This window comes from Dreissena polymorpha, chromosome 10, assembly GCF_020536995.1.
Source record: "Dreissena polymorpha isolate Duluth1 chromosome 10, UMN_Dpol_1.0, whole genome shotgun sequence".
NCBI classification, from domain to species: domain Eukaryota; kingdom Metazoa; phylum Mollusca; class Bivalvia; order Myida; family Dreissenidae; genus Dreissena; species Dreissena polymorpha.
Window position 1 is genome coordinate 36,272,195 of NC_068364.1, and position 15,299 is coordinate 36,287,493.

The 15,299-nt window shown below is 34.9% G+C and overlaps 1 protein-coding gene across 1 annotated transcript; it reads left to right on the forward strand.

Moving 5' to 3' along the window:
* The first annotated feature begins 4,108 nt into the window (after nt 1-4,108).
* LOC127848349 (uncharacterized) lies at nt 4,109-15,028 on the forward strand. The gene is made up of 3 exons (XM_052380770.1): nt 4,109-4,527; nt 12,378-13,377; nt 14,002-15,028. The coding sequence occupies exons 2-3, from the start codon at nt 12,966-12,968 to the stop codon at nt 14,187-14,189; spliced, it is 600 nt and encodes a 199-aa protein (XP_052236730.1). The 5' UTR covers nt 4,109-4,527; nt 12,378-12,965; the 3' UTR covers nt 14,190-15,028.
* Nucleotides 15,029-15,299: the final 271 nt, after the last annotated feature.

The following is a 15,299-nucleotide window of genomic DNA, read 5'->3' on the forward strand; positions in this document are numbered from 1 at the left end:
ATGGTGGTCTTTATTTATGAAACCCGAAAGTACCTCTATAGCTGGTTTTATTTTGCAATAGTAAGTTTTGCCCCTCGATGGTGATCGGGCGATGCCAAGTATTTTATTCCAGATAAGTTAACCTCTTTCTTCTTGTAGGTTCATTACCTACATTAATATTATGTGTTTATATTATGCAGCTTGTGCGCTGTTAAATTAGGGACGCTGACCCTATATTTGTAAGTGTTATTATACTCTAGATCGATAACAATTATTAAATCCGCCAATTTTTAAAATAATTAAGTTCCCTACAGATAACACAATTTAAGCCCCGCCCACATGAGAGACTATCAACTTTACCTGCAATGTTAAACCATTGGTAAGTCATGCGAACTTGGAATTATTTCTTGAAGGAATGTCGTTAACAAGTAATCAGACTCATCTTATATCACATATTATAAACAGTCGCCACCGATAGATTACCTAATTATTTGAATCTTCCAACCACTGTCATTCTGCGTGTATTCCTACTACACTATGTTTACGACGTTCGCCTACACCAACAAACCTCTGGATCTGGAACTAACTGAGGTCCCCACCTGCAGGTTTATGTGGCAGACCAGCAAACATAGAACACATCCTATCTTCTTGCAATCATATAACAGCAACTCCGGGCGCGAGATACCGAATGCGGCACGACATGAACCTAAGCGAGTGTGCAACCAGCCAAAGAAGAAACCACCAATGCAGACAAGGCTAAGCATCATCAACTTCTTAAAACACGGAGGGTCAGCACCAAGCAAAACATGTCTAAATATTCAGGCATCATAGGTTCAGCAAGAGACTGGGAACTTATGGAAGATCTGAAGAAGCCGCTGAGATTCCCAGCAGACGTCGCCACAACCACTCTACATTCTGCTGTCACGAGCAACAAAGAAGACAGTGCTTCTTGAAACTTACAGTGTCATAGATAGAGCGAATTGAGGAAGCATACGAGCGAAAGAATGCCCAATACCATCCGCTACTTGATGAGTGCCGACAACAAAGGTGGAGGACCTGGAACCTCTCTGTAGGGTTGGATGTCCAGGCTATTCCGGGCAGTCAATCTTGAATGCATACGGAGTACTTTGCATCACTGAAATGGCAAGGAGACGGGCGATAGCAGATGTTAGGCAAACAAAATAAGCCTCAACAAGTTATGGCAGATGATAGACCAGCAGTGGACAGCTAATCAGTCTCCGATCGAGATGTAATCACCTTGGCCGGCGCACCTCCGGAAGATATCGTGGACAACGCCAAAACGTTCAATGAAGGAGGACTCCACTTGAAGAAGATGCATGGTCCTCATCCATTGTTTATAGGTCATCTGTTGTGCAAGTTTCACAAACATATGAATTTTACATTTAAAAACAGTTGCACATTGTGGAAAAAACTAAGATTAAATGTATGTTACATTCCTTTAAAATGTCATCGACTTTTGGTGCCAGCATCGCCTTGGTACAACGCTATTTTTTATTGTTTATTAATTGTCGTATGGGTCGGTTTATAATTGATCATAATAATGTTGTGTCTAGCAGTACCTGGTTCATTAGAATTAAAAAAAAAGAATGTTTGTTTACTGGACTTTCCCTTAAAAAGTTGTTCATATCTTGTTTATGATGTTTTTGTCTTTTTTGTTCATGCTTCTGTTTAATCTTCTTTCTTCATTGCATTAACGTGCAAAACAATGTTTTAGTATATATCATCTTAACTCCGACTATGCATGCAGTTTTTATATCTTCAAAGTTCAAATTTTACTGAATACAAAACCTCCGCAAAAAAGAAGCTTGTCAAATATACTGACGCAATTACAAACCACGTGATAACTGCGGCCATTACAAACCACGTGATTACTGCCGCCATTACAAACCACGTGATCACTGCCACAATTACAAACCACGTGATCCAGACAGCAATTACAAACCATATGATTACGGCCGTCATTACAAACCACGTAATCACTGCCACAATTACAAACCGCATGATCACTGCCACAATTAAAATCCACGTGATGAGGAACGATTCATATACAAGGTTAGTGTTGAATACACATAAATGTATTTAGAGAGGCTAAGAAAATCTGAAAAAGATCTATGAACCTTTGCGAGTGGTTCGCGTTTTCGTGCCGAACAAATAAACTTATCTGGATTCAACAATCACCTGTTCATATATTTAAGGATCATTTTCTAAAAACAAAAGAAAAGGGCTGATGTTGCCAGAAACAAATGACTTCATCTACACGAACAAAATGAAGTCATTTTCCACTATTTATTCCGGCCATACTGAAACTAAGCTAAGGGTACTCTCCGTACTGCTTTTTTCGACAATGTAATCCTTTTGAAGATATTAACCTGTTTTTGGTTTAACCTTGCATTCGTCAGTTATTTTCACATGTTCATTTTAACTGATTTTCATTGAATTGCTATAAAAATGCAGTGTGATAATCCTTGGAGATTTTACTTGTGAATAATTTAGTAAGTAGTAATTTTGAAGGAGTAAGTAAAGAAATTAAAAACTAATAGTTCTCTCCCGACCGACCGACAGAACGACCGACCGTATGTCCTTCCGTTCACTGTAAGATTTGTGACCAGACACAAACATGTCGTGCCTTTGTTTGTACTTTGCAGGTAATAATATATATGTGACTCAATTAATCAAAATTTGCTTTGTCTGTCGTTTCCTAAATGCAAGATGCAGTCGGCAATGAATCGAGACATCATGGTGTATAGAATACCTGTACAGTCTCGTACTAGCCTGTCAATATTAAATGTAATATTAAATGTACAATAAACCATTTGAGCTGTGCTTACCGCATTTGCGAAAAGTGTTATCTCAGATTGGCCTGTGCCGTCTACACCTGCTAATCAAGGGCGACACTTTCCGCTTTTATTGTACCATTCGTTTAAAGGAAAGCTCTTCTGAATGAAAATCTATTGTAGACGGAAAGTGTCGTCCCTGATGTGGCATACACAGGCTAATCTGGGACGAAAATGGACGCACATGTATTAATACCGGCTTATCAAGAGCGAGACTCTTTTATTTCTGTGGATACTAATCATATTTCTTGTGCAGTATTCCCGTTTTCTTAGTTCTTTCTTTAATAACTTTAACTGTTGCTTTACAAAGATATGTATTTTATGATATTGCGCGACAGTACTATAAATTATGTTTGCTTATGTTGTTTAGCAACCATTGTCTACACGACAGAAACGTCATTAAATTTTAATAGACGTAGCATATCCGTACCTTAGTTGTTTTATTATAAAACATCATCATGATTTTTGTCTGTTGATAATTAAAAAAAGACGTTCGCATATGCAGAAGCACAGTCAGTACGTTCAACTCGTTTGATCAGTATTGTTGACCGGAGTGGTCGGCATGCCTTTAACTTCTCTGCTGAGACATTCCCGTTTATAGCGCTACAGGTAGCAGACCACAGAAGGAAGCAAAATATTCGCATTGGCCCCGGTCAGAACTTGAACTATTGGGAAAGAGTATGTTTTAATGTCAAATTTGAGTATAATAGGTCTTATTGTACCCCCAAATTGCATTAAATCCCAAGATTATGACCATTTTCAAATGCGAAACTGTGGGGTCATGACCTCTTCCCTTACGTTTGTTCTTTGTTAGTTTATTTGGGCTGGCAAGGGATGAAACCCGCGATCCTCAGATTTGTAGACCTGCTCTATCAGAAGCTTAAGGATGTAAAATGTAAAACACTCAACCTTAAACATTCAAACTTAAGCTTTGATTGTTTGGTTGAGTGATGTTTTCTCCGTTTTGAACAGACAATCAGTCATATTACGGTGGTCAGTTAAGAAAAGAACACTTTTCCGGGGTAGCTGGTCACAGACTTATGATAACTGCCCTACTTATATCAGAATGTTAAAGTTATGTAGTCGGGCCGAAGATCTAACCGGGGTCCTCAGATTTGTAGTCCTGCGCTGTACCAACTACTGCCGGCATTAATCAAGAAATGTAAATATTGATATCGACAATCAACCTTTAATGTTTAAACATGTAGTACGTTATCATTTCTATCGTAGAAAGCCGACACTAAAATCAATACAAACTTCTTGACTAAAATTGGACGGTTTATGTAAACAAATGCGGAATATATTTCAAACCGTAGGGTGTGCTAAATTATGTAGACAGACATTTAAAATAAGAACGGTAAATACACTTGTATTTTAAAAATACATCGACCTTTATTTAAGAACCCTTCTTCACAATGTAACATGTCGATAAAAAACATACGTTTAAGAATAAAGCACAATAGATAAATATAAAGTGATCGTGAGTCGGACACGATCTGAAGTCGGACGTTTTTGGACCCGTTTTATGTCGAGTTAACACAGTTCAACATGTAAACAAGTGAACATTAACCGAAATAAATATTTAAATCAATCAAAAAAGTTGTTTGTCTGCGGTGGCGTTCTTCCCAGCATGCCTGAAGACCATTTCTACAAATAACCTCACGGGAGTGAATTTCAAAATTACGCAAAACAAGTAAGAGTTGTTTGCGTTTGAAACAGTTTAACACTGTTCAAATCTGTTTGAGCAATTTACATCATTGTTTAAGCTGTAGATTTATGATCATTTTGTAAACTTAATTACAGTTTAGTCGTAGTTTGTTTGAATTGGTCAACACATTTCCCCACCCACAACATGAACCTTTTTAAATATTGAGTCGGACAGCAAAACTCATTGTCAGTTTTGAATAAACAATGTGTTAACCTATAATAACATATGAACGTCTACAGATAGGTCTACAATATAGAAATAAGCCTATTTTATGACGTGTTTACGTGGTACTAAATGCAAATGTTGACAAAAAATTCACTTGCATTTCAAGGAGGACCATCTGCATCTGTGAAACTCCGTCTGACACTTTTCTAACAAACTTCTTGAATCTGTGAAACACTACAAACAAAATCTTGCGAAAAACACCTTGATTTGTAAAATAGGATTTTAGCAGATTAATACAGCCTCTTTATTGCATTTTTGTTGACATGCTGTTAATATTTGATTTTAAAAACAGTAACAGTAATTGTTTCAGGTTCTACAATTAAAAGATTGTCTCCCTTTAATTTTATGGAATATTTATATTACACAAGTGTGATCCTTATCCAATAAATCCTGTATCATTTTTACCTATTTTTGTATTTTTAGAGGGTAATGTGTCTGTTGCTCTAAAATGTTTTTTTTTAAACTGAAGATCTAATACATGGCGCTTTTGATTTGGGTAAAACTTTATTCCAACTATTATGAAGAGTTAATGACCAGGGTTCATTGGTGGTAAGCATCCTATTGAAGAGGCGTTTAAAATATTGTTGATTTAAAATTGTACAAAGTTCAAGCTAAGATTGTGCATCAATTTACACAAGTTAACTAAAACCTTTTTTTAAAAGCAGGTTAAAACTGTTACATTAATAACTATAATTTTCATAAAAAGAGCAAGAGTTATTTTCTAACATATAATACTTCGTTATATACATAACTGAAGTTTCTTTGTTGTTTATATTTTTGACAATCGTTGGTTTAATTGCTATCTGCTTACAATTACAGACAGTTGTTACATTATGCTTTGAATTTTATTTTTATGCTTTTGTGACAGTCGTTTGGATCAACTATTTTCTTTTTCTTTACAATCGGTTTTGAGCGAATGTGTAATAAATTTTATAACATGAATGACACGTATATATTTTCCATGTCCAGAAAGTATGCTCCAAGTTTATTTTTTTTTTAAGATTTAATTCAATACATTGAACATGTGTGCTGGTAACACGTTGCTCTATTATGTGTTATAATATTGGATCTTTAAATGTTTCACTCCATTTTTAGCTCACCTGAGCACAACGTGCTCATGGTGAGCTTTTGTGATCGCCGTTTGTCCGTCGTGCGTCGTCCGTTGTCCGTCGTGCGTTGTGTGGCGTCAAAATTTGCCTTGTTAACTCTTTAGAGGCCACATTTATTGTCCAATCTTCATGAAATTTAGTCAGAAGGTTGGTCTCAATGATATCTTGGATGAGCTCGAAAATGGGTGCATTTGCTTGAAAAACATGGCTGCCAAAGGCCGGGGCATTTTTCTTATATGGCTATATATATGGCTATAGTAAAATCTTGTTAACACACTAGAGGCCAGATGTATTGTCTGATCTTCACGAAAACTTGGTCAGAAGATTCATCCCAATAATATCTTGGACGAGTTCGAAAATGATGCCGGTTGGTTGAAAAACATGGCCGCCAGGGGCCGGGGCATTTTTGCTTATATGGCAATAGTAAAACCTTGTTAACACTCTAGAGGCCACATTTATTTTCCGATCTTCATGAAACATGCTCAGACGATTTATCCCAATTATATCTTGGATGAGTTCAAAAATGGTAACTTTTGCTTGAAAAACATGGCTGCCAAGGGGCGGGGCATTTTTCCTTATATGGCTATATATGGCTATAGTAAAATCTTGTTAACACTCTAGAGGCCACATTTATTGTCCAATCTTCATGAAACTTGGTCAAATGATTCATCCCAATAATATCTTGGACGAGTTCAAAAATGATGCCCTTTGGTTAAAAAAACATGGCCGCCAGGGGGCGGGGCATTTTTCCTTATATGGCTATAGTAAAACCTTGTTAACACTCTAGAGGACACATTTATTGTCCAATTTTCATGAAATATGGTCAGAAGATTTGTCTTATTGATGTCTTGGATGAGTTTGAAAATGGTTACGTTTGCTTGAAAAACATGGCTGCCAAGGGCGGGGCATTTTTCCTTATATGGCTATTTATGGCTATAGTAAAATCTTGTAAACACTCTAGAGGCCACATTTATTGTCCAATCTTCATGAAACTTGGTCTATCTTGGACGAGTTCAAGAATAATGCCCTTTGGTTGAAAAACATGGCCGCCAGGGGGCGGGGCATTTTACCTTATATGGCTATATATGGCTATAGAAAACCTTGTTAACACCCTAGAGACCACATTAAATTGTATAGTCCGATCTTCATGAACCTCGGTCAGAAGATTCATCCCAATAATATCTTTGACGAGTTCAAAAATGATGCCGGTTGGTTGAAAAACATGGCCACCACTTGGCGGGGCATTTTTCCCTATATGGCTATAGGAAAATCTTGTTAACACTCTAGAGGTCACATTATTTTTCCGATCATCATGAAACTTGGTCAGAAGGTTTGCCCCAATGATATCTTGAATGAGTTCGAAAATAGTTTTGGTTGCTTTAAAAACATGGCCACCAGGGGCGGGGCATTTTTCTTATATGGCTATATGGCTTTAGTTAAACCTTGTTAACACTCTAGAGGCCACATTTATTGTCCAATCTTCATGAAATTTGGTCAGAAGATTGGTCTTAATGATATCTTGGATGAGTTAGAAAATAATTATGTTTGCTTGAAAAACATGGCTTCCAAGGGGCGGGGCATTTTTCCTTCTATGGCTATAGTAAAATCTTGTTAACAATCTAGAGGCAACATTTACTCTCCGATCGTCATGAAACTTGGTCAGAAGATTCATCCCGATAATATATTGGAAGAGTTCAAACATGATGCTGGTTGGTTGAAAAACATGGCTGAAAGGGGGCGGTGCATTTCTTCTTATATGGCTATAGTTAAACCTTGTTAACACTCTAGAGGCCACATTTATTTTCAAATCTTCATGAAACTTGGTCAGAAGATTTGTCCCAATAATATCTTGTTATCTCAGGTGAGCGACTTTGGGCATTTCAGGCACTCTTATTATCACTTATTATGTTTTTTATATTTTTGTTTTTAATATGAGTGTTCATATTATATTCGTACGATCACATTGTTTATACAAGTTCAATCTATTTAAGCGCAACACAATGTTTAATTTCTCTTCAATTAAAAAAGTGTTGAGTTAATGATTGTAAGTTATAAAAATAATGAAAGAAACATAAGATTCTTTTTTGGTAAAAACTATATTTGTCTACTTAAATCTTTTATTTTTAAATTGGAATAAATAACATAGTGGATTCAATATTAAGATGATTCACAATTAAGTCTGTTGGTAAAAGTGAACATTTTAGATGCTAAAATCTTTAACTTGTTTTAGTTGTTTACATGATACAAATTGTTATATACGATATATTTTTACATGGCTGCTGATATTGATATTGAAGTCAACATTTGTAAACAATGATTATACATTTTTGATCTGTCTATATTTAACCGTCTATTTATTTGACATTTTTGCACATTATACGTGATATTTACAATATAATATGTACTTTGAAATGTTTTTGATAAAACACGATTATCATGTATGCTGGAAATTATTTATGTTGCTAGTTTTATGCCAAAGAAACTTTTTATGAAAAATATTAGTAGTTATAAAGTTATAATATTACACATTAACGATCGTGAATATGATAAGTGGTTTACTTTCAAACCTATATACTGTAATATCACTATTTTTCACGGGACACTTATTTTGTTTGTACGCAACTTACACATTTATTTTTTGTTCCCCCAAAAAAGAACAAGCAGGTGCCACACAGGTTTCTTAAAGACCAACAGGACCTACCAGCTACAAAATGTTATAGTAAAATAACCCGTTTTTATTGCTGAGATAAAGTTGTTCATGATACAATATTAGTAATTGTAATTCGTGATACATACAGGTCAGTAGTATAAATGATTAAGTGCAATACATTTCAAGGTCATGCATGTATATCTGAAGCTATATAATACTACACAACATACATAGTACTTGTTTTATTTTGTTAAAAATATTTTGTTTAAATCTTGAACACATACATAGGTTTAAGTACATTTACAGTTACACACAAACAATTTAAGTTAATCAGAAATTGTGTTCTAATGGTATCTGGGCTGTTTTTGAAAATGGTCCCGCTCGGTTTAAAAACATGGCCGCTATGAGGCTAGGCAGTTTACCTGATAATATCAATAGTGAAACATTGTAAACACCCTGAAATTCACTTCCAATCCAATCCAATCTGCATGCAATTTAGTCAGACGATTTGTCCTCATGATATATCGGCCGATTTTTAAACTTATTCACGTATAGTAAAGAGTAGATCACTAAGTCAAATTAAATCAAAAGGTTGTTAGCACTCAACAAGTCACAATTTTAGTCAAATATTGATGAAACTTGGTCAGTAAGAACTTTTGTTCTAACAAAATCTCGGTCAAGTTTGAAAATGGTTCCTGTCCGTTGAAAAACATAGTCAACAGGGGGCGGGGATGTTTTACTTATATATTGTATTGAAAGCTATTTAACTCTTTTGATGTTTCATTCGTGTCCAATCTTGATGAAACTTGCTCAGACTATTTTATCTAATGCCATCTTAGCACAGTTTGAAGTTTGATAATAGCTTTGGTCCATCTAAACACATGGCCACAAGGCGGTTGGGTAGTTTGCCCTGCATGTCTTCAGTGAAACAACCATCCAAAAGTCTCACTTTTTGCTCAATCAGCATGGATCTTAATCATACATGTGTTCTATTGATATCCCAGCGGAATTAAACATTGTGTAAGGGTAAAAATCAAGTTAAGAAACTTCGCAATCCTCACAAAAGCTTAGCTTTTTCCTTGGTGTCTCTGGTGAGTTGCCTTCGCCTTCTTGTCAGAGTTATTGCCTTTGTTAATGTTTTTACTTAATTGTTGTCCAAAGCATATCTTGCAAAATATTTGAGTTACCAACTTGAAATTGTGTTATTTTTGTACGTTAATTTTGTTGGGAGCATATCAACTTGTATAGTAAACTTCTTCATCGAATCGTCAAGGGTCGGTGGTTTAATATATATACGAATCTCTGAAACTGCAAGAATCAGGTTTTCAATATTTGTTTTGTAATTCTTTGGTTTTCTTGACAATAATGCCCCTGTGGTCAAAATTGGCACTCCGTCAGGGTTACTCATTTTTCTTGTATGTTTAAAGAGGAAACGTTAGATAGGACGAGATGTTTGGTATGTAGCATGGAGCATCAAATGGTTGCTTTTTAACAAATGTTTTTCAAATCATGCTCAGGGGTCAAACCTGGCCATGTTCAGGAATCAAACGATTCATATGGACGTATATAATAAATAATAAATGAAACTATATGGGTCAGAAGTGTAATGTTGGTGTTTAACCTGATAAAGCGGTCCTCTACCAAGTTTCTTTAAATCGTGCCCACAGGTTTACAATTTTCCCCGCCCTAGGGGTAACTTGGTTATGATATATATAGTGCACTTTATTGTGATGTGGCAACTTAAAGAATCTTAGTCTCTTTAACCGCATGGCATAGAGTTTTGTTAGTGTGCATGTAACATATTTAAGTGTTTATCTGTAAATGTGTTCAAATCATGTCAAATTGTGTATCTTGGGTCAAAGTTGGCTTTTCCCCGGGGTTAAATGTTTTATATAGACGTATACAGCAAACAACTTCAAAACTCTCTGAAATCGGGAGGATCAGGTTTTAATTATTTGTTGTGTAACATTTCCATTACTAAGTTTGTCCAACACATGCACAGCATCATCATCGTCGTCGTCGTCATCATCATTATCATCATCATCATCATCATCATCATCATCATCATCATCATCATCATCATCATCATCATCATCATCATCATCATCATCATCATCATCATCATCATCATCATCATCATCATCATCATCACCATCATCATCATCATCATCATCATCATCATCATCATCATCATCATCATCATCATCATCATCATCATCATCATCATCATCATCATCATCATCATCATCAATCCCACACAGGGGTCGAAATCGACGCCACCTTAGTTTAACTTGTTTCTTGAATATGTATATATATATAGTGTAGTTTTTTTTATATATTGTTGTCTCAGACCATTATATCGAATCTATGTCACACTGAGTAAAACGCCTCGATAAAAGTTACTACACAAACATCACAAAGTCTGCACATAACAGATTTTACCTACACGTCTGAGGTTAGTGATCCTCTTGTTATGAAAATAAGACTGAACTAGCAATACCCTGACAAAGCGGCATTTGTGTGTTTAGGGGGATATTTAAGATATGACAAAACAGTTTTATTAATTTTCAATTCCTTATTTATTTAATAAATGTATCTGTAAATGCATTATTTCTTCTTAAAAAGTACATTAATTAAAGCTGGCTTGGAGTCATATCTTTGCACTCAGTTGATTTACAGTTGAAAATGCTTCCTGTTTATACCCATGTTTGAAGTTCACTTTAAAGCTTATACAACTATTCTCGTTGCTTTATTGATTAAACACATCCTGGCGTTGAAATATTTCCTTTTGAATGCCCAAATAAATCAACCGTTAACTCGAATGTATTCAAATGGTGTTACGTTACCCTACCATTCGCTTGGCAGATTAAATAGTGACTTTTGTTTACTGAAGTTTTAACCTTAAACATTCTTGAGGTTTATCCATGTTTGATAATGGTAGTGTTACGAGTTACTTTTAACGGACTGTGAACTATAGCTAGATAGCTGTGGTTTGTTCAGATGTTTACTTTAGCCAACCAGTATTTGTTATTTAAATCAACAGTCAAGAGATTTACGCTGATTATTTAGTAAAATTCATTCAGTAAAATGGCAACTTTTTCAAAATCCACCATAAACAAGGGATCTGACTTTTTCCAAGACTTCTTGTGCTCGACCTGCGAAGATACGAAACTGGATAAAATGGCTGATTTCTACTGTGAATCATGCGTGAAGATTTACTGTGGAAATTGTATTAAAATGCACAGCCAGTTGTTTACAAAACATGCCCCACTTGGAAGGGGAGATATGAAGAAATGGCCAGTGACCAAGACGGTGGAAGTCTTTCTTCTGAAATGCGATATCCACAAAGAGGAAAACCTTAAAATGTTTTGTGATGAACACAGAGAGTTGTGCTGCACAAATTATGCATTCCTTAATCACATGTATATATGTTAACTTTAATTGTAGACCCCAAAACAGTACAATAAGAAACAAATATAGGGTATTTCAAACTTCTGTGTAAGGAACTGGAATTATAAGACAAATGAATCAAGTTAATAATATTAGCAAAACATTTCCTATAGGAGGCCACCATTTATTTATTTATCTACAATATATACAAATATAATTGAATAGTTTAAAGCTTCTTTGATTTTGTAAGCTGTGATAACAATACTTGGGTTTTAAATTTAAATAAATGAATATTTGTGTATATACCATGTTCACGTACAGCAGGACTGAATACATTTGTATAATCTATCTCATTCTGATTTTACCAATGTATTTTAGATTCCCATGACAAAAGCTTTTTAAAATTGGTATTAAGGTATTTGTTTTTAAATAATTTAAACTGTTTTTTGCTTTTTTTTCAGACAATGCCAAAAGGTAACTCTTTTATCCGACAAAATAAAAAATAAGACCATAGACCTTTTCAAAGTATCAGTATCGATTCAAACTATTCTGGAAGACATGAAGAAACTTCAAGACAGCCATCAGGCTAGACTTAAATCGGTACAAAGTTCATATTATGAACAATTAGACACGATACAGGAAACTCGCAGAAAAATAAATACAGCCTTAGATACAATCGAACAGAAGACACTTAAGGAGATGAAAGATACTTTTATTAAACTGCAAGCCGCTTCCAAATATGATGTTGACAAATGCATAAGGTTTCAGGATGAATTGAAACAACTTGGAGATGCCATACAGAACATTAGTGATAAATGCAAACGTGAACTATCATTTACAACCACCTGGAAATGCAACAGTCTGAAACCTTTCTGAGGAAGAACTCTCTTCAGGCTAAAGTTTTAATAACATTCCAGCCTAACAATGAAATTGTACAGTACTTGTCCAAACTGTCAGGTCCCGGGAAGATTGAACACAGTTTCCAGACATTGGTAGGACACGATAATCCAAATTAGGTTTTCATTTTGCAGGAAAAATCTTTACAAAATATGAAAATATCAAGTGATTCAAAGCAATGCAATATCACAGCCATCTGTTGTTTTCCGGATGGACAAATCTTGGTAGCAGACCTGAGTAATAAGAACGTCAAGCTGCTTGACCAACAGTACCAGGTGGTGAGTCACTGTAGTGTGACTACACGGCCATTGGATGTTTGTCCAATCACACCCAGTGAGGTGGCTGTGGTTGGGGATGATAAGATCATACACGAGGTCCAGTTTATCACAGTCAAGAACAGGCAGCTTCTTATAGAAAGGAAGCTTCAGTTACAACATATATGTGGAGGTATTGCCTGCCACCAGGAAGACCTGTATATAACATCCAATGCTGCTCTGTACAAGCACACAATGAGTGGGAAACTTGTCAGCAAGATGTATGAGGATACATCAGGTCTTTTTACAGGTAGCAATCATAGTTAATGTATTTTCATAACATAAGGAATATGTTAAATAAAAAGATTCATAATGTAACATCAGTTTATTGTTACAGCCACTGTTAAGAATACAATGTCATGTTTGTTTTATTAAAACATTCACTGTATGACATGTCTATGGGTAGACACTGAATATTTTTATTTACTATTTGTAACCTGGAGTTTTTGGTGTATTTTTAACTGAGTTTGAATTAAAAAAACTGTCCTTTGTAACTGACACATAAACAATATTTAAGTCTATTTACACAAAAAACTATAGTTATTAAAGCCATTATTTGTATGGTTGTTATGTAAACTATTTCAGTGTATATGTTTGGACACTCTTTCGTTTCACTTTATTTCCTTCTGAGTTGGTGTGCAAGATTTTAATTAGTCAAGCACCAATCGCATACAAACATGTCAAACATTGAGATAAAACAAAACACTTGAACAAAATTTCCTTCCAAACCTAAATATTAATTATTATTGGATGTTTTACACATCTTAATAATATGTTGTTTCTGGAATTTTACAACACATTATTAATACAGTTTAAATGATATTTGTTATTAACTACTTATAATTCACTATCTTGATGTTTCTCTGTTTTGCAGTACACAAGGTTGCTGTGAAACCCACAGGGTACAAGTTGTACATCACTAATCTCTCCCATAACAAGCTCCTCACCCTGGCCAGGGATGGGTCTATCCTTGCAACCTTCACTGACCCTGAACTAAAATGGCCATGCGGTGTGAATGTAACCCCTGCAGGCCAGGTGCTGGTGGTCTGTGAAGGTCCATGAATACTATCCTACAGGTGGAGAATGAGGGAAGAGGAAGCTGGCCACTCTTGAATCACAGAGGGCTGGAGTGTTTGAAACACAATCAGTCTGCTACAACAGACATACTTCTTCCATAATTGTGGGACTTAACAGCAGCAGCATCCTGGTGTATAAGTGGAATAGCGTTATTTGGCATTTATCTTGATTTATGATTATGGTGATTTGAATGGTCATGAGATTGTGTTGTTGGGCTTTAGAACACTGTGTTATGATACAATGTAAGTGCTATTGCAGTTGCCTTTATTTTGTTAATAAATAATGTCTCTAGTTAAACGAATATCAACATTTTATAACATGTTCACACAATTTTGGATTTTTTAATGCAACTTTTCACACCTTAAAAACCATTATATATGGGTATGAATTGTAATAAGACATTTTTCACAATTTTAAATGTGTTTTAACATCAACATGATTTTTGCCATTTTGGTTAATTTTACAAGACTAATTTAAGAAACTTGATCAATGTATTTGGTATGATTGCATGATTAACAATACTTATATACAATAATATGTATGTACAAAAGTCAAAAGCTGTGTACAGCAAACCGTAAAAACATATGTGTTCAAAGAATGCTCGCGTATTAATAATTTAAATATTAAGACTGCTAGTATTCATGCAAGGTTTATATAATAAAGAATGATTTTATTTTATGTTTTCATTATGTTTTGTTTTATTTATATATATTTATACACGCATTATCAAAACTATGTATAAATACAATATTAATGAATAAATCACCTGACCTGGTGTTGCACCCCTATATTGATGTGGGTGTGATATGTCTTATAATGGGACTCAAATACATAACTGACATTAGTCAGCTGAATTCTTTTTGACCTGATTGATGTGACTGATGATCGTTTTTAAAATATATTTTTGGTTTAAAATACTGTTTGTACATACTTTTTAACTTGTTAAAAGCTGATTACTTTGAATTGTTTATAATATTATTGGTTCTCGTGCTAAAATGTTATCTGTATGTTTTGTTTAGTATATTAAGTTCAAATTCGGGGGTAACAGTGTTTCCTTTATATCTATTTAGTGAAAACAATATTCTGAAAACGCAC